The sequence below is a fragment of the Protopterus annectens genome, chromosome 7.part0, assembly GCF_019279795.1.
Source record: "Protopterus annectens isolate FY-2018-M chromosome 7.part0, PAN1.0, whole genome shotgun sequence".
NCBI lineage: Eukaryota > Metazoa > Chordata > Ceratodontiformes > Protopteridae > Protopterus > Protopterus annectens.
Genome location: NC_056739.1, coordinates 320,552,368 through 320,570,377, shown reverse-complemented (window position 1 = coordinate 320,570,377; position 18,010 = coordinate 320,552,368). Strand labels below are relative to the sequence as shown.

Here is an 18,010-nt window from a genome sequence, read left to right as displayed (position 1 = left end):
CGGACAGAGTTAGCCCCATGCAATCAAAAAAAGGCAAACCAAATTTTTGCTAACTAGCTCTAAGATATTTTTAAACTCCCAAGAAAAAAAAATCAAAATTAAATTAAAACAACGTGCAACAAAGCAGTAACAAGTTGAAATTTACTGTGATCATTATTATCTTTTATTATTTATCTCAGTCATGCATCTGAGGTGTGTGCAGTCAATGCAGTGGCTATAAATGGTGGCTGCTAAGGCAATATGGATAAAAGTGACTGACCCCAGCTGTTTCTGGGTAATTTCATGCAGTCCGAGCCAACCAGTTTTGTGATTAGAGGAATTGGCTATTTGTGGTATTGTAGCGGAATGTATTCCAACCACTCTTATGACTAAAACAAACTTTCTGTCAGAGTAGCTCTGGCATATATTCTGAAGAGCAAGGCTACTGCTGGAAATCTGTTTAACAAATACAGTAGTTTATGTAAAATTGTAACCATGTTCAAAGATGATGCTACATAACATAACATAGTGCCACCCCATTCCATTTACTCCTATACATCCAGTTTAATTCTACAGCCCCCATATCTGTGAAGTCAGTAGTCGCCACTTGTTCGTATTATAGTTCAATAAACTCTTAACACCTTCATATAAATCTTCTGAATTGTTTGCAAGTCCACTTGGTAGGGATTCTAAAAATTCATACATTCTTTCTGACTCAAACTTACCCTTCATGTATGCATTTTTTTTTAATTAAGGTCGATACTGTTTTGTTTCTTTTAAACTTTATTTTGAAATATAAGCTAAGCTGTATTTGTAAAAAGTCAATAGTCTCTTTTAAGATTTCTGTAACTTGGTCTTTATTTTCTGATTTAAAATGAAGTTGCTCACACTTAAATTATTAAGCAAATATAGCAGTGTATGACCATTTATTTATATAAAACTGGAATTGTGCTCAAATTTGACCCTGCCATAATATTACCTACCCAATTATATTTATCCCAACTCATTAATTTTCTTGTTATTGTCCACTTTGGCTTTGAAGTCACCAACCGCTACTGTGAACTGTTAACATCTTCGTATACGTCTTCTGAATTGTCTCCAGTTATTGCTTCCAATCCTGCTCATTAGAGATTCTAAAACTACATTTTTCTTTCTGAATCACACTTTTCTTTCAGATATATTTTCTTCTTTACATTTGATGCACTTTTGTTTCTTTTAAACTTTATTTTAAACTATCCAATTGCATTTGTTAAGAATTGGACTTGTTTAAGATTTCATTCGCACTCATCTTAGAGCACTGTTGGTGTAGTGCCCTCTACTTCTCCAGCTTAGATGTAGTATACTGCAGTTGATGGAGCACCTTTTCCCTCTGTTGTGGAGGGGCTTCTCTTGTGAGTTATTAATGCTTAGCATCTGTTCCATATCTTTCTGTAAGAAAACAAAACATAATTGCTTCAGTACCTATTATTCCCTTTCTGGGGACCCCCCCTATGAATTTTTTTTACCAGTGATTTCTCAACTTGTTGTGAATTCCTATTGACAGAGATTCTAAGGTTTATAACATATTATGATGTTCTTCATTCCACATTGCTGCAGTCCTAACTATTGGGTAGTCCGCTGTCCCAGTCGGCCCGAATACCAAAGTATATGGCTGACGTCGGTCAAGGCGCATTAGACTGACGTCAGAACGTCAGGGTACTAATGCGCATGACCGACGTCATATCCTCAGTCTTTTTTGCCGCATGGTCCGATGCAGAAGCAGTTTTGCGAGTGCAGGTTGGCGTTCTGAAAGTTTCTGAAGTCAGAGTTTCAGACCGAATCAAAGTTGGCTAAGTACCCCGTTGGGGAATATTTTGGTTTTTTCTTGCCTCAGTATTTAACCGGATGTCAGAAAAAGTGAATAACTGTATTTCTTGTGGGAAACAGATACCTCATAGGGATTACCATACTTTGTGTATACCTTGTTTAGGGCCTGAGCATGACGTTGTTGGATGCCGCTCTTGTGCTAGATTTAACAAACGCACTATTAAGAGAAGGTTAGACTGTGCCAGGTTAGTTTTGGGAAGCGTTGTAATTATAAAATGCCGCCGGATGCTCCGGCCCGCTTCGCCAAAAAGCGCAAGGATAAAGCAGCAAAGCCTAGAGTGGAAGAACCGACAGTCCCGGACGCCGGTTCTTTAGAAGGCTCAGTGGAGCCGGAGGTTCTGCCAGGAGTTTCTTTGGAGTCTCAGGGAGAGACTTTACTGTTACAGGATGTGTCCTCTCAGGAAGTAGGCCAGGCTGAAGGGGCTTCTCAGGTGGCTGTTCTTCCCTCTCTTCCTAAGGTGGTTAGAGCCTCCCCTTCTGTTTCCAAGGCTTCTTTGAGAGGCAGGCCAAGTTTAACTTCAGTGGGGGTTTCTCCTAGTGCTTCAGGGTCTTTGCCTAAGAAACATATGCTTAAAATGGCAGAGGATTTGATTACTATGATTAGAGGTTCTATGCCCACACCTGATAAGAGGCCTAGGGTGGAACCTGAGTTTGAGAGTTTTGAGCAGTGTTCGGAGGCTTCTGAGTCTTCGGCTGAAGACTTGCAGGAGTATCCTCCTTATTCTGATTCTGATGTGGATGATTCTACTCCTTCAGCTTCTCCTCCTGAGGATTTTCATTTTCAGAGACTCTGCATTCCATGAGGGAGCATTTTAAATGGGAAGGTCAAGATTTCTCTGATTCCAGGAAGAGGCTTATGGAATTCTTGTTTTTACCCCAGCATAGGCCTTTAGCTATACCTCCTGTTCTGAATGTGGTGGAAGATGTTTTTGCAGAGGCTTCCCTGAATCCTGATTCTTTGCCTCCTGCCCCAGTTAAACCGGATAGGTACTATAGGGTGCCTGAAGCTCATAAGTATCTTTTAAGAGTCCTAGGGCAGACCGGAAACTGTCTCTCAGGGGCCTAAAGGTGTGAAGGCTTCTGTTGTTAAAAATCCTGTTCCTCCTGATAAAGAGGCAAGGGCTTTGGATAGATTGGGAAAGAAAGTGTATACTTCTTCCACTTTAGCCATGAGGGCGTTGAATTGTCAGTTTCACATGTTAAAATATCAGAATTATCTCCTTTCACAATTGAAGTCTAAGGTGGATGCTCTGGCAGAAGGTATTGAGTGTAAAGAGTTGCAGGATTTAGTTCATGTGTCTGAACAGGTGGGTAAGCATTCCTTGCAGTGTGGTTTTGATGCTGTGCAGGCCTCCTCGAGGGTGGCTGCCACTGGTTCTGTTCTTCGTAGGCACGCCTGGTTGAGGGATCAGAATTTAGCTGAGCATGTTAAGACAAGGATTTTGGATGCTCCTTTACAGTCTGATGTGTTGTTTGGTTCGCCTGTGGAAGCAGTTTTAAAGAAAATGGAGGACAAGACTAAGTCTATGCAAACTGTTAAGGATTTTTTGCAGGTGCAGCCTCCGAAGTTTAGTAGAAATTGGCCTTCCAAGGGATGGACATATCCTGCTTATGATTCCCAGTCTAGAGGTAGGTCTAGACGTGGTAGGGGCAGAGCTCAAGGTTCTTTTAGGCCTAGAACAGGGAGTTCACCTGCTCAGACTTCTGGTGAGGGCAGGGGTCAGTCCTTTCGTAAACAGACCCAATGACCTACCTTTTCAGCTGCCAGTACATTCTCGCCTGGCAGCACCTTTGGGAGGAAGGCTGGCTCTTTTCAAAGAAAATTGGGATTTAATTACCCAAGACAGATGGGTTTTGGATATCATTCACCACGGTTACAGGTTTTATTTCCATACCTTGCCTCCTTTCAAAGGCATGCCAGACATTCCTCCTCTACAAAGAAAAGAGGCTCACAAGCAAATTTCTCTGTTGCTCCAAATAGGGGCCATTCAGCCAGTTCCTGTACCGGAAAGGGGCCTAGGATTTTATTCTCGCCTGTTCCTAGTACCGAAGAAGGGGAACACGTGGAGACCAATTTTGGATTTATCTATCCTCAACACTTATCTGGACATTCCCAAGTTCAAAATGTTGACGTTACAACGGCTTTTACCTCTGCTGGGCAAAGATCACTGGATGGTAACTTTAGATCTCAAGGAAGCTTACCTTCATGTGCCTATCAGACTAAGTTGCAGGAAGTATCTGCGTTTTCGAGCTGGAGATTCTCATTATCAGTTCTCTGCATTGCCCTTTGGCTTATCCACTGCGCCCAGAGTATTCACAAAGGTTCTGGCTCCAGTGATAGCTTACTTCAGGCTAAAAGGAATACAAATCTATCCTTACTTGGACGACTGCCTGATTCTGGCTCAAGAAAAGGAAGACCTTTACAGCATTTGGAATATGTGATAGCAGTGCTAAGATGCCTAGGGTATTCTGTGAGCGAAATAAAGTCCAGTCTAGTACCCTCTCAAGACATGTGCTTTCTGGGTGTGAGACTGAATACAGCATCCCAGATGGCCTTTTAACCCCGGACAAACAAAAGAATCTTTCCAGTTACTTCCATCAACTATCTCTTCAGTCCGGGCTGACTGCAAGGACAGTCCTTCAAGCCTTAGGGTTCATGGCATCTTGTATTCTGGTGCTTCCCAATGCCAAACTGCATATGAGGAAGCTGCAATGGTATCTCAAAATGTATGGACACAGCACTGCCAGGATTTGGACACTGTCATTCAAATAATACCTTGCATTCAAAAGGAATTTTTGTGGTGGGCTCAGGAATGTCACCTAAACAAGGGACTCTCTGTGACCCGGCCAGAGGCGAGTCAGATTCTAACGACAGATGCCTCAGACATTGCTTGGGAGCTCATCTAAATGGAAAGTGGATACAAGACAAGTGGCCTGCCAGACTACAGCATCTACATATCAACATGAAAGAGATGTTAGCAGTCCAGTTTGCATTAATGGCTTTCAAGGAGTTACTTCTTCCAGGGCAGGTGTTGATTCTAACAGACAACACAACTGTCATGTGGTACATCAACAAACAAGGGGAACACATTCTTACCCGTTGTGCAGGCAAGCAATGATTTTATGGGAGACTGCGCTCAGCTTGCAACTAACTCTTCAGGCAAGGTTTCTGCCGGAGCACAGAACTCCTTAGCAGATGTGTTAAGCAGACAAATCATGGATCCCCACGAGTGGAAACTGGATCTTCATGTATTTCAAAATTGACAGTGTCATGGGGAACTCCAGACATAGATCTGTTCGCTTCTCCACTAAACCACCAGCTGCCAAAGTTTTGCACAAAGAGGTTTCATCACACAGCTTGGAAAGTGGATGCTCTTTCTTTCAGTTGGAAAAATCTTCATGTGTATGCCTTTCCACCTCTGCCTCTTCTCCCAAAGGTGCTCCTAAAGGTCAGACAAGACAAGCCAAGGATGATTTTAATAGCTCCAGATTGGCCTCGGCAACACTGGTACCCATTACTGAGGAATCTGGTAAGGAAGCCTCCATGGCCTTTACCTTTGATTCCACACCTGTTGTCTCAGAGGGACGGTCACCTGCTCAATGTCAAGCTTCACTCTCTTCATCTAACAGCCTGGCATATTCTGTTTTGAAACACAGCAGGTCTCAACTTCCTCAACAAGTTTTAAATGTGATTTTGGAAGCCAGAAGACCTAGTACAAGGAAAGTGTACGCAGAAAAATGGAAGAAATTTTTATTTTGGAGTGCAGCAAACAATTTGGAGATTTCTGAGCCTAATTTGAGTGTGGCTCTTCAATATCTTACTGAGTTATTGGACAAAGGTTTGTCTTTCTCTTCCATTAAGATTCATGCTGCAGCAATTTCAGCTCACTATGATTGTGACCCACCATTGTTTTTGCATCCTTTGTTCAAGCAATTTCTTAGAGGGGCAAAGAATATAAGACCCCCATGAGAGCTCCTACTCCTGCTTGGGATCTCAATTTTGTGTTGGAGAAACTTACTCTACAACCTTTTGAGCCTGCGGCTACTGCTGAATTGAAATACTTGTCATGGAAGACTGCTTTTTGTTGGCCATTACTGCTGCAAGAAGGGTTTCTGAATTGCAGGCCCTTATGGGGGTAAAGCCTTTTTTGGTTCTTCATAAGGGTAGGGTATCATTACGCACTAATCCTTCCTTTATGCCTAAGGTGGTTTCTAGTGTGGCTTTAAACCAAACTATTCATTTGCCTACTTTTTATGCAGATCCCCAAAATAAAGGGGAAAAGATTTTGCACACTTTAGATGTACACAGGCAATTGCGTTATTATTTAAGCAGGACTAAGGATTTTAGGCAGTCTCAGCAGTTGTTTGTTTCTTTTGCTTTGAGTTCTCAGGGCAAGCCTGTGTCAAAACAAACTATTTCTAAGTGGATTGGGTTTTGCATTGCATTTTGTTATTCCCATCATGGCAAGGAGATTCCAGCTGGGATTAGGCCTCATTCCACTACGGCTACTGCCACTTCAACAGCATTTCTAAGGGGGGTGGCAACTAAGGATATTTTGGAGGCAGCTACTTGGAGTTCAGTGCATACTTTCTCTAAGCATTATCACCTTCCTCTCTACTCTAAATCTAGGGCTGGTTTTGCCACAGCTATTTTGCAAGGCATGTTGTCAGCTCCTGCTTCCTTATGATTTGCCAGCCTCCCTTACCTCTGCTTTGGGATTCTACCCAATAGTTAGGACTGCAGCAATGTGGAATGAAGAACATAGTACAGTTTTGTACCTACCATAAATGTAGATGTTCGAGGATCCACATTGCTGCAGTCCAATTTACCCTCCCTCCTTCCCCTCTGTGTTTAGGGGTGGTTGTGTAGGTGAGGTTATTCTCTGGTAATTTTGTATATATTGTACATATTTTTGGTGCAGGAATGTTTGGAGTTTTTGGTTTTGGCCTTGTCTTTTTAGGGTCTTCTGACATCTGGGGCAAGAAAAGACTGAGGATATGACGTCGGTCATGCGCATTAGTACCCTGACGTTCTGACGTCAGTCTAATGCGCCTTGACCGACGTCAGCCATATACTTTGGTATTCGGGCCGACTGGGACAGCGGACTACCCAATAGTTAGGACTGCAGCAATGTGGATCCTCGAACATCTACATTTATGGTAGGTACAAAACTGTACTTTTCTTGTGATAATGTTTGTCTTCTTTCTACTTAAAGAAACCTTCTGCAAGTCTGTTAACACTTTTTAATCTCTTTTTTTTGGCTCATATGCTGGTGACCATCATCTACTTCAAGTACTAATTCTTGATCTATGGTCTTAGCAAATCAAGGTATCCCAGAACAGTGAAGTACTGCTGCAGAAGGAGTGCTTTTACCCATTCCCCATCCACTGCACATGCCCTGTAGCCACCAAGAGTGGGGCATGCATTGGCTGTCAGCTATGAACTGTCCCTCACTTCTGCAAGGGGTAACATCAGCAGAATGCCATACCAAGTATTAGGCAGCCTCTCTAGATTGTTTTCCTGGTCTCTACCAGGAAAATCAAACCACCCAAGTGTGCCTTGAATGTGTGTGCACTCCCCCAAGAAGGATAGGAACACTAATCCTGTCTGCCTGCATCTTCAAGCACCCAATCTGCTATTTGAATTCTGGTTGCCAAGGCCATAAACAGGGCTTTATCCCTCTGCAGCACCAGAGCAAGCACGGGGCTTGAGTGGTCCTCCTCCTGTACTGGTTTTGTTTCCTTAGGGCTCAGCTACAACCTTATTTGCTGACAAGGGGCAGCTGTTCTTCTGTTAAATCAAGCAGAAAATGTGTTAGCCATTTTACAAATCGCAATATGTACAATTTATTATATTGTATATCTTTGCACAATGACGGGCAGTAATTGCCAGAACGAGTTAATCTGAGATGGTTAAAACTCAGCACTGTTTAAATTGCAGCAGCTTTTATATTAACATTTCTTCTGTGAACATATTAGCATCAGTAACATTATCAGATCCAGTTATGGCCATGCTGAAGTTGTCATCACATTTCACCGAAAACCAGATAAGTAGTCGATGAAAAGAAGACAAAAGCTGCATTTATTACTGAAATTGTTGCACCTCAGTGATTGCAGTGTTGTATGTACAGACAGACTGTCATAAAATATCAGGATTTGCAGGCAGAAATTAGGGCAATGTAGAAGGACACCCAAACAGTTCCAACAGTAGCAAGATCAGTAAGTCTCATAAAAAAAGAATTTAGTGTTATTTAGGTATGCCACCAATATATGCAACTCTGTATGAATTTCAGGAGTCAATACTGGGTACATTGGAGGTGCTGCAAAGAGCACTTTTGGCTAACATCAAAGACTGAAACAGTACTAATTTCACAAACTTTAATCATATTCTGACTTAGGAATGGAGTCTGTTCCCGTCATGTTATTGGAAACCCAAAGAACTTGGAGAAATTATAACTAAGTGAAGTATAAGAAAGGAGATGAAGTTGTAAAAGTTTGTGTTAGCAGCTCCTCATCATTCTACCTCAGACAATAAACTCCTTTATAACCAGACCTTTTATCTCGGACAGTAAACTCCTTTATGATCAGACCTTTCACCTTTTATGATGTTTTTAAAAAGTAGTAGAACTGAAATGCTGCATTAATCTAGAATGTTACATGGTATTCTTATAGGTCCACAGGTAGTAGTCGTTTACTTTTTTAGGGTTCTTAGAAAGTTTTGGCATCCCCCTCGCTTTCCTTGGTGTATCGTTATATCACTGAAGCTCTTAGAAGGTCACAGGATCCAAAAAGTCTCTGGCGATGCCATCACCTCAATACACTGCAGTCCATCCCATATTCTGAAAGACTCAAATCTCCAACACCAGAAGCAAACTATTTCTTAAAAGCTCTACAGTCTTTTACTTCAGATAATCTTGACAGTCATGATTTTGCTGAATTAAGGACAACATTACTTTTAAATGCCTCTTGATCCCTCAAGTTCATGATGAACGGACAACTCTACACAGCCTCACTCAGCTGGAGAAGGTGTATTCTTGCATGTTAAAACATCCTCCTGTTAGGATCCCTGAACAACTAGACAGTCTTTTTGGTAATATGAGAAGTGAGAAACTGAGTGTGAAGTGCCTTCATTTGTGAATAAAATAATTGCAACCTTAATATGTTAGAGCAAAACAAACAAAAGCCTTGTATTTAAAGTAGTTGGTAGTAACAGAAGAAAGGGCAGATGACCTTCTATTCTCATGTTGCAGTATTCATCACAGTAGGGAGGTTGGTGCCTGCAGCACTGGACATCCGGCCAGTATACCAAAGTCTTTGGAGCTGGGGGTACATGTGATGTCTCAGGTCAGAGCTATAAAAGTGACGTCTGCATGTACCCCCTCTAGAATTTTTATGCCACAGTGAACGTCAGACTCCTGTTCGCCAGGTTGGGAAGCAGACCGCTTGTTTATCCAAATGACCACTACAGATAAGTACCTTGTTGGGTTTTCTTTTTGTCTTTGCCTTGTTTCTCAGACATACATGTCCACTAGAAAGGGAAAGTGTGCTTGTGGGAGACAAATTCCTCACAAGGACACACACGATCATTGTGTTTTTTGTTTAGGCAAGGCCCATGACCATAAGCCCTGCTCTATTTGTAAATCTTTTGTTCCCAAGACTCTCCGCAGCCATATAGCCACGTTGAAATTGTACTTAGAAAATTCAAAGGCTCTGGCGTTTTGCACTAGGTATGGAGGGTGGGGTAGGCATGTGTGATGAGCCGCCTCTGAAGAAAGCCAAGAAAATTAGGCCTGATTCCCATGATGCACCTCAGGCGTCTGGAGAGAATCTCGAGGCAGATAAAAGCCTGGGATCTCTTCAGACCTAAGTTTCCCAACCAGGCCCAGGAACCACTGTGGAAACTGGGATGGTGGAAACAATGAGTACATCCGCTGCGGTGACTCAGCCATCGGATCCTAATGGCGGAGGGGAACCACAGCTCGTACATTCAGAAGGGCCTTACTCGTATTATAACATCCTCCCAGACTTCTGCTTCTAGGCATATACAGCCCTTTACTCCCTTGAAGAGGAAACAAAACTAAAACATTCTGAACAACAACCTTTTCCTGGATGGGAAGCTTTTTCCCCAAGAGTCTTTTCAGTGCATTTCAGGCCTTACACACTCAACATCCACTAGCTGCTACTACTCCAGTGCACCCCTTAGAAGAATCAGAGGAAGTGTATTCCTCCTCTAATGAATCATTGACTTACTGTTCACAGATTGATTCCCTAAGGATTTTATCACCCCTGAAGAGGATCCTATCACTCTTGAGTCTCCTGGGGAAGAATTCACCTTTGCGGTCACTATCTCCCTCATGAGGGAACATTTTAAATGGCAGGCCTCAGATGTCTCTTGACACTAAAAAAGGTACTTTGACTTACTACAAATGGAACAGCTATCCCCTTCTGCTGCATCTCCCTTGCTGCCGGCCTTCCAAGATGCCTTCATGGCTGCTTCACAGACCCCAGATTCCCAACCCTAAGCCTCAATGTCTAGACTGCTTCTACAAGGTGCCGCAGGACACTCAATTCCTATTTAAAAATCCACCTGCAGATCCAGCAGTTATTGCAGTTTCTGCAGATAAATCCTCCAGACGGTTACCCTCTGCTGCTCTTTACCCTACTGTTAAGGACAGCAAATCCATGGACAGACTAGGGAAAAAAGTCTATACATCTTCCACCCTTGCTATCGGGCCTCTGAATTACCAAACCCACATGGCTAGGTATGTCCTGGACACCCTCTCCAAAGCTTCTACTCTCCTCTGAGGTTCCAGAATCACCAGCAAAAACTCAGCTAAACACCATACTTTCCACAGCATCTCAGGTGACTAGGCACTCCAAGCTGTGGAAGCTTCCTCGAAATCTGCTGCCTCAGGCTCAGTGCTGAGGAGATATTCCTGGGTGAGACTTCAGCCCCTACCTATGGATGTGCAAGCTAAACTGCTTGACTGCTTGATGCACCCCTGGATAATAAAGCTCTTTTTGGACAAGCTTCAGCAGAACTCCTCAAATCCCTTCAAGAAAAGGGAAAAGAATTACAAAAATCTGAAGCATTTACTAGTGTCTCCTATCCCCATATATCGCAGAAATTATCCACAAAGAACTTCCTTTGTCAGGAAACAGTCTTCCCATTCTGCACCACCACAGGCAAAGGGATGTAGGCAAGCTAGGAAAAGCTCTGCTCCTAGGTTCCCCTCTACTCCCTCTTCTACCCCCTTTCGGAGTCCGTCTGACCAAGCCAGACCACCTTCACTGTGACTTACAACCTCTACACCTCAACACTCTCCTCTCCTTTCATCTCCCCTGCTCCCTATCCTCCTGGTGGAAAATCACATCAGGAACCTGGGTCCTCTCCATCATTCAAAGAGGGTATTTCATGATTTGGTGGACTTTGCCAGCCTTGCAGGGGATTCCTCAACCTCCATCAAGCCAAATTCATGTTTTTCCCACCATCATCCAACAATTAAAAACTCAGAGCACCATAGAGAAGTCCATATTTCACAAAGAAATAAAGGTTTTTACTCCAGAATGTTTCTGGTACCAAGGAAAGAGGGTCCTTGGAGACCAATGCTGGGCTTATGTATTCTCAACCTGTTCCTCAAGGTAACCATTTTCAAAATGCTCACCTTGCCTTTGCTCCCATCACTCATACAAAGCCAGGCCTTCATGGTAGCTCTGGATTTGAAGGACGCCTACCTTCACATTCCAATACACACAGATTACAGGAAATTCCAACACTTTGCAGTAGATTCCTAGCATTTTCAATTTTCTGCTTTACCCTTTGGGCTCTCCACAGCACCTCGAGTGTTCACAAAGTGCCTTGCACCTCTGATTGCTCACTGCAGAACTCTGGGTATTCAAATGTACCCATACCTTGACGACCTGTTAATTCTTCATCAGGACCGTCAAACCCTCCTCCACCACCTACAGCAGGTGACCACCACCATAACTCAGTTAGGCTTCACTGTAAGCAAGGGAAAATCTTACCTGATCCCCACTCAAGACCTTATCTTCTTGAGGTGCAGGGTAAGAACAGACAGGATGAAGGCCTTCCTTCCAGTCCAGAGGATCATGGACCTCACCATCTACTTCAACAATCTGATAACCCTCACTTCTTTGCCAGCAAGAGAATTCCTATGAATATTAGGCCACATGGCATCTCTGGTACCCATGCTATCTCTGGCCCAACTCCACATAAGAAAGATCCAGTGGATTCTGAAGAATCTATGGAGTCAACACTCCCCTCTTCAGGCACGGTAGTAGGGGGAGAGGGGTGCCCAGAGGGTAACTACAGTAGTGGATTTGTGCCATCAACTTCAACCATGGAACACCCTTACAGGTGCCTGCTGCCTTGCAACAGCTCTTTACAGACATGGGCTGGGGAGCAGTGCTACTGCACAACCAAAAACAAAAGACTGTGCAGGGAAAATGGTCCACACTAAGACAGAGACAATATCAACATCAAAAAAATGAGGGCACTTCTAGCTCTACAGACCTTCAAACTAGCCCTACTCCCTGGAATACTTAGTGATCTCAGACAATACGACTGTCCTGTGGTTCATAAACAAACTGGGGGACGAGATCCTACGCTCTTTGTAGTCTAGCTACACAGATCTGGACACTAGCATCAACGCATATTCACCTGCTAGCAGTGTACGCCCCTTCCACAGAGAATGTTAAGGCAGATATTCTCAGCAGAACTTCAGCACCCTCTCACGAATGGATGCTTCACAGAGAGGTGTTCCTAGATCTTATTCACAGCTGGGGGATCTGTATTCCTTCTCCCAGAACAGACAAATGCCTCTGTTTTGCACAAGGGATCCACATTGCCAAGCATGGAATGTGGAAGCTTTCTCTTTTTCATGGGTGGGGATGTATCTCTGTGCCTCCCCCCCGCTTTCACACTAATTCAGAGGGTCCTCCTGAAAATTCAGAGGGGCAAACCAGAAATCCTGCTGGTGACCCCTTTTTGGCCAAGGCAGCATTGATTTCCCCTTCTCTACCTTCTAACCAAGGGCAGTCATCGCAGGTTACCCCACCGATTAGACCTACTCACACAGGACAGGGGATCCCTAGTGCACGCTCAGGTGAGCAATCTCAAACTGACCTTATGAGTGATAGGGTTCTAATTTCCTTCAGACACCTATACTCAGAGGACATCCTCAGTGTTCTGCAGGAGGCCAGAAAGCTTAGTACCAGGAGAAATTGTGTCAAAATGTAAAAGATTCTCCAGGTGGTGTCAAAAGAAAAAACAGGACCATTTGAACATTCCTATACCTATAGTCCTTTCTTACTTGTGTGAGCTCCTTCCTTTGGCATCAAGATTGGAGGTCAAGCTATTCCTGAAAGGGGTACTCCATATTAGACCCTCCTGCAAACCTATGAACCTGTATCACCTTGGGACTTAAATTTTGTACTTAAACTAACTTTGCCACCTTTTGAGCCAGCACACTCCGCATCCCTGAAACTATGCACCTGGAAAACAGTTCTAGTAGTAGCCCTCACATCTGCCAGGAAGGTATCAGTAATTCAGGCCCTGATGGCCATCCCTCCTTACCTCACTTTCCATAAGGACAGAGTCACCCTAAGGACTAACCCTTCCTTCATGCCAAGGTGGTTAATGAGCTCTCACTCAATCAGACCATTAACCTACCTGGTTTCTACCCTCAACCTCAAAATTCTGCAGAAATGACACTCCGTTCATTACTTGTCCACAGACAACTTGGGTACTGTTTAGACAAGTCCAGACCTATTAGAAAATCTGACCAGCTGTTCATTTCCTTCCACCCTAGGGCTCTAGGGAAGCCGGTCTTCAAACAGACCCATCTGTTCATGGATCTCGAAGGCCATTTGTACATGCTACTCTGCTCATGGAAAGATTGTATCGGGCAGTGTCAAAGCACACTCCACCAGAGCAGCTGCCTCCTCAGCTGCCTTTTTCAAGGGGGTAGACTACGCCTCCATCTTAGAAGCAGCTACCTGGGCTTCAGTTCGTACTTTTACTAAGCATTACAAACTAGATTTAGCATTCTGGTTAGAGCTGGTTTTGCCAGATCTATCTTAATGGTCTCAACGATCAGAGACCACATGCCTCCTCCCAGACTCGTACCTAAAAGCTTTGGTACTCTCCCTACTGTGATGAATACTGCAACATGAGAATAGGAGGACATAGAACAGTTGTGAAAGAACTTACCATAACCTTAGATGTCCTTCTCTTCCATGTTGCAGTGTTCATACCCTCCCTCCTACCCCCTCTCGGGTTACTTTCCTTATTTGCTAACTACCTGTGGGGGTCACAGTCCTGCATCTAGTTGTCCTCAGCAGCAGACACAGGTGGTCAAATACCCTATAGTCTGTTCTTCGTCAGTCTGAAGGGACTTCCTTTTTATCTCTTGTTTACACCTTCAGGGGTACTGCTGTATGCGGCAGTCTATTCTGAAGGGGGGTACATGCAGACGTCACTTTTATGGCCTGTGTCAATTTATGGCTCTGACCTGAGATGTCACACGTACCCCCCAGCTCCAAAGACTGGTATACTGGCTGGATGTCAGGTGCTACAGGCAGCAACCTCCATACTGTGATGAATACTACAACGTGGAAGAGAGGGACATACAAGGTTATGGTAAGTTCTTACACAACTGTTCTTTGTGCTTTGCACCCAAGCTATTTTTATCAAATAGCCCATTCTGTTATTGTACCAAAACGCACAGAACCTATGTGGTCCTGGCTACATCAATTGTACCTCCGAAAATGTTTATGTTGATAGTTGCCACACTTGAACAAATTTTTACATAGGGTGCACATTAAAGAAACTTGATAAGCAGGCTATGAACTGAATTAAGCATGTAGTCAGAGAATAATTGAATGAGTAAATCTTTACATTATGTCTTACAAGATATAGTTATGTAACAAAAACTGCAGTGAGAAGCATCTAGCAAAAAAAGATTACAATGGGTTAAGCTTATTGACAAACGCATAACATACAAGTCATTCTTTACATACTCTCAAAGCAGACTTCTTATTGCACATAATTTTGTAGTAGTGCTTTGTAGACATGGATACTGAAACAGCAAGAAAGAAATTAAGGGAAACAAAAGATGGATGGATGGGTTCATGGATAAGAATTCCCCCTTATAAATTGCTGAAAAGGTAATGTCTGGAATACTATACCTGCTTTTACAGCCTTCTTGTTTGTTAAAACTGCATGATTATCATCTTTGTCATCATTTGGCCCTTTTTTTATTTATATTTGTTGTCATCGAAGGCACTCTGAAAGGTATGGTATACGGGTTACTTGCTTTAAAGACCCTAACCTGGTATGTGTCTTTAATAGAACCTGCTGGAGGAACAGATTTCTCTCCCAGAGGTTGCCACACCTTTGGAATGGGCTTCCACTTCATGTCAAACAGAGCACCTCATTGGCCCTCTTCAAATGCAGTCTGGGCAACTGTATATTCACCCCAGGGGTTCCACCTGTGTCCCACTTGGACAGGGGCAATTGGTGCTAATAGTGGAAATAAGGATAGAACTTGTCTAGGCTTGTAAGGGCCCTAGGGCCATTAGCCTAGTAACTTCCTATGATCCTTTATTTCAATGTATGGTATTATCATTGTGTGGTGACAAGAGCATTTATATTTGTGTTTGTACCGTTAAAGTAAAAGGCTGATACTAGGCTACTGCTGAATGATAATTGTTGGAAGGAATTACAAGTAACCTATTAAAAATAATACAGCTCAGTTGATGCTTTATTTCATCTTTTATTTTGACAGGTGAAAAGTCATTGGCTTGGACCGAACTACAACAAAGAAGGCCCGGAAGGAAATGATATTCGTCGTACAAATGTTCCTGATATTAGAGTAGCTTACCGTCATGAGACACTGTGTGAAGAGCTGACACTCATCACACAAGCTGTTCAGACAGAGGAACTAGAGACCATTGAGGAAGAAGACAGCCTGTCAATGTCCACTGTACCAGGGTCACGATAAATCTGTAAGCATCCTCCCTGCCATGCATGGAAAAGCTGCACAATAGACTTTGTGGAGCATAAATGTTCCGCATGAACATTGACCTTCAAGGCATGTTTGAACAGGCACTCAAAATACAAGTTATGTGACGAACTATATATGTTAGTGATTTTCTTTTTCACTTTTATAACCTACTTAATATCTTATGTGGCAATGGCATTTTCTATACTGAATGTATGGAACTTTTTACGGACTCAGAAATTTTATGAGGTAGAAGGCTTCCGAAGCCTTGCACTAGTTAGCACAACTATGGAATCTGCAGATGGTTTACACATTGCAGAGAAAACTGCAGTAAAATCTCTAAGAATGATGGATATAGAAACCTGTAGCACCTTAGCAGACTGTTTGATGGAAATACGTGACTGTTGTCAGAATTGTCGTGAAGTCCAGTCTCCCATTTGATTATGTTTGGAACAGCTGTGCCAAACTGTTTGACTAGGAATTAAATGTACGTTTATTTTATTATGATTTTAAATTTTGCTGTACTCAAAAAAGAATGTCACAAATGTAATTCCACCACTCTTGACAGGACTGCACTCCCATCTAACATTTTTACTTGACAGGATGCTTAGAATTCATTTACATTTTTCCACATTGTCTGGTGTAAAAACTCTGCTTCACTTTATAAGTGCTAGTGCTTAGATTAAGTGCTCTGAGTTTTTGCATCCTACTAACTCACACTATTGATTAGTAGGTTACATTGCCATTGATGAAAGGGTGCTGAAGGGTGCAGTACCTGTAAGATTTTGGAGTCTTTACTTGTAGTTTTAAGTAAGAAAATGAAAAGGTTTATTTGTTAATTTGTGCAGTTTTTTCTTTTAATATTTTCAAGTTTTAAGATATAATTGGCTCTCCTGTTGTATAGAATCATTATTGAAAAATATTTAAGATACAGTTAGTCTTTTGTTTATATTTAGTTTAGCCAAATCTGGATACCTTCCATGGTTTGTGTATTTATTTATTTATGCTAAGATGTCATTTGGCCTAAACCATAACGTGCTTTACTTCAGAAAGTACACCCCATCTTTTGTCTTTTGGTTGTGGATCACAAACACATTCATTAAACTTTGGATATGTAATCACAGTTGTTGTGCTACTTCGCGTATCAAAAATATTGGAATTTTCATTTTTAATTTACCATGCTTCCTTCAAAATGAGAATGTAGGGAGCTCCTAAGTGAAAGAAAATGGCATTGAATTTTCGCACTGAAGAGTGAAAAGACTAGGTCTATGAGAGAAGGTAAGATGGTTTCATTACTGCACGAGGGAGGTTCCAGGTCAGAGTAAGGTATTAGACATGCATTTCTACTGTTGGTTGTGGCTGTACTTCTTTCATAATTTCATTAACAAATATGTTGCCTTGAGAGTTCCCTTTTGATATGGGATAGTCTGATGTTTTTCATATTCATAGTAATGTTTTCTACAGATTCACAGTTCTTAATTTAGTAACCATTAGCATTTCATCTTTAATACTACAGTCATTTGTGAGGAGGAAAGAGACTTTTGTGTTTGAGGGAATGCGAGTCATTAGAAGTAAATAATACTACAGCCAAACAATATCAGCAGAGACTAGACAAAGACTTCTGGACCTGTGTGTTGCACAGAATGTAAATGTCATTAGAACAGCTTCATTTTGCTATGGCATCACCACTTGAACAGAGTATGAAATCAAGGAATACTCCTGAAGTAAGCCCTTAAAGTGCAAAATGTTACAAAAGGCATATGGAGCACATTACAATTACAAAGCATAAAATTACCATTACTAATGGATTTAATGCACATTAGCAAGTCAAATGGCATCAGAAACACTCAGTCTAAGGATCTAAACTTCTTCTGCAAATCAATAGAATGGTTTGGAGGGACAGGCATATCTCGCAGAGGATACTGCTACTGTGGAACAAACTCCCTATCCACGTAAAACAAAGTTCATCTCTCTCCATTTTCAAGTGCAGCTTAGATCTGTAGATGGGGAAACAGAAAATTTAACCCAGAACTGCCCCCTGTATTACTAATGGAGAGAGGCAGCTCCTAAATGCTTTATCCCACTCATGGTCCTCATATTATCTATGGTATGATCCCAGTTATTCTCATTAGGTGTAATAT

General features: G+C 42.3%; 1 protein-coding gene across 4 annotated transcripts in view; it reads left to right on the top strand.

Moving 5' to 3' along the window:
• AMPD2 (adenosine monophosphate deaminase 2) overlaps positions 1 to 16,992 on the top strand; it is an 855,139-nt gene extending 838,147 nt beyond the window's left edge. For all 4 annotated transcript variants that reach the window (XM_044076870.1, XM_044076869.1, XM_044076868.1 and 1 more), the window contains one exon: positions 15,654 to 16,992. In XM_044076870.1, coding sequence (XP_043932805.1) covers positions 15,654 to 15,869 — 216 coding nt within the window. In that variant the 3' untranslated portion in view covers positions 15,870 to 16,992. The remainder of the gene's footprint in view (positions 1 to 15,653) is intronic.
• Positions 16,993 to 18,010: the final 1,018 nt, after the last annotated feature.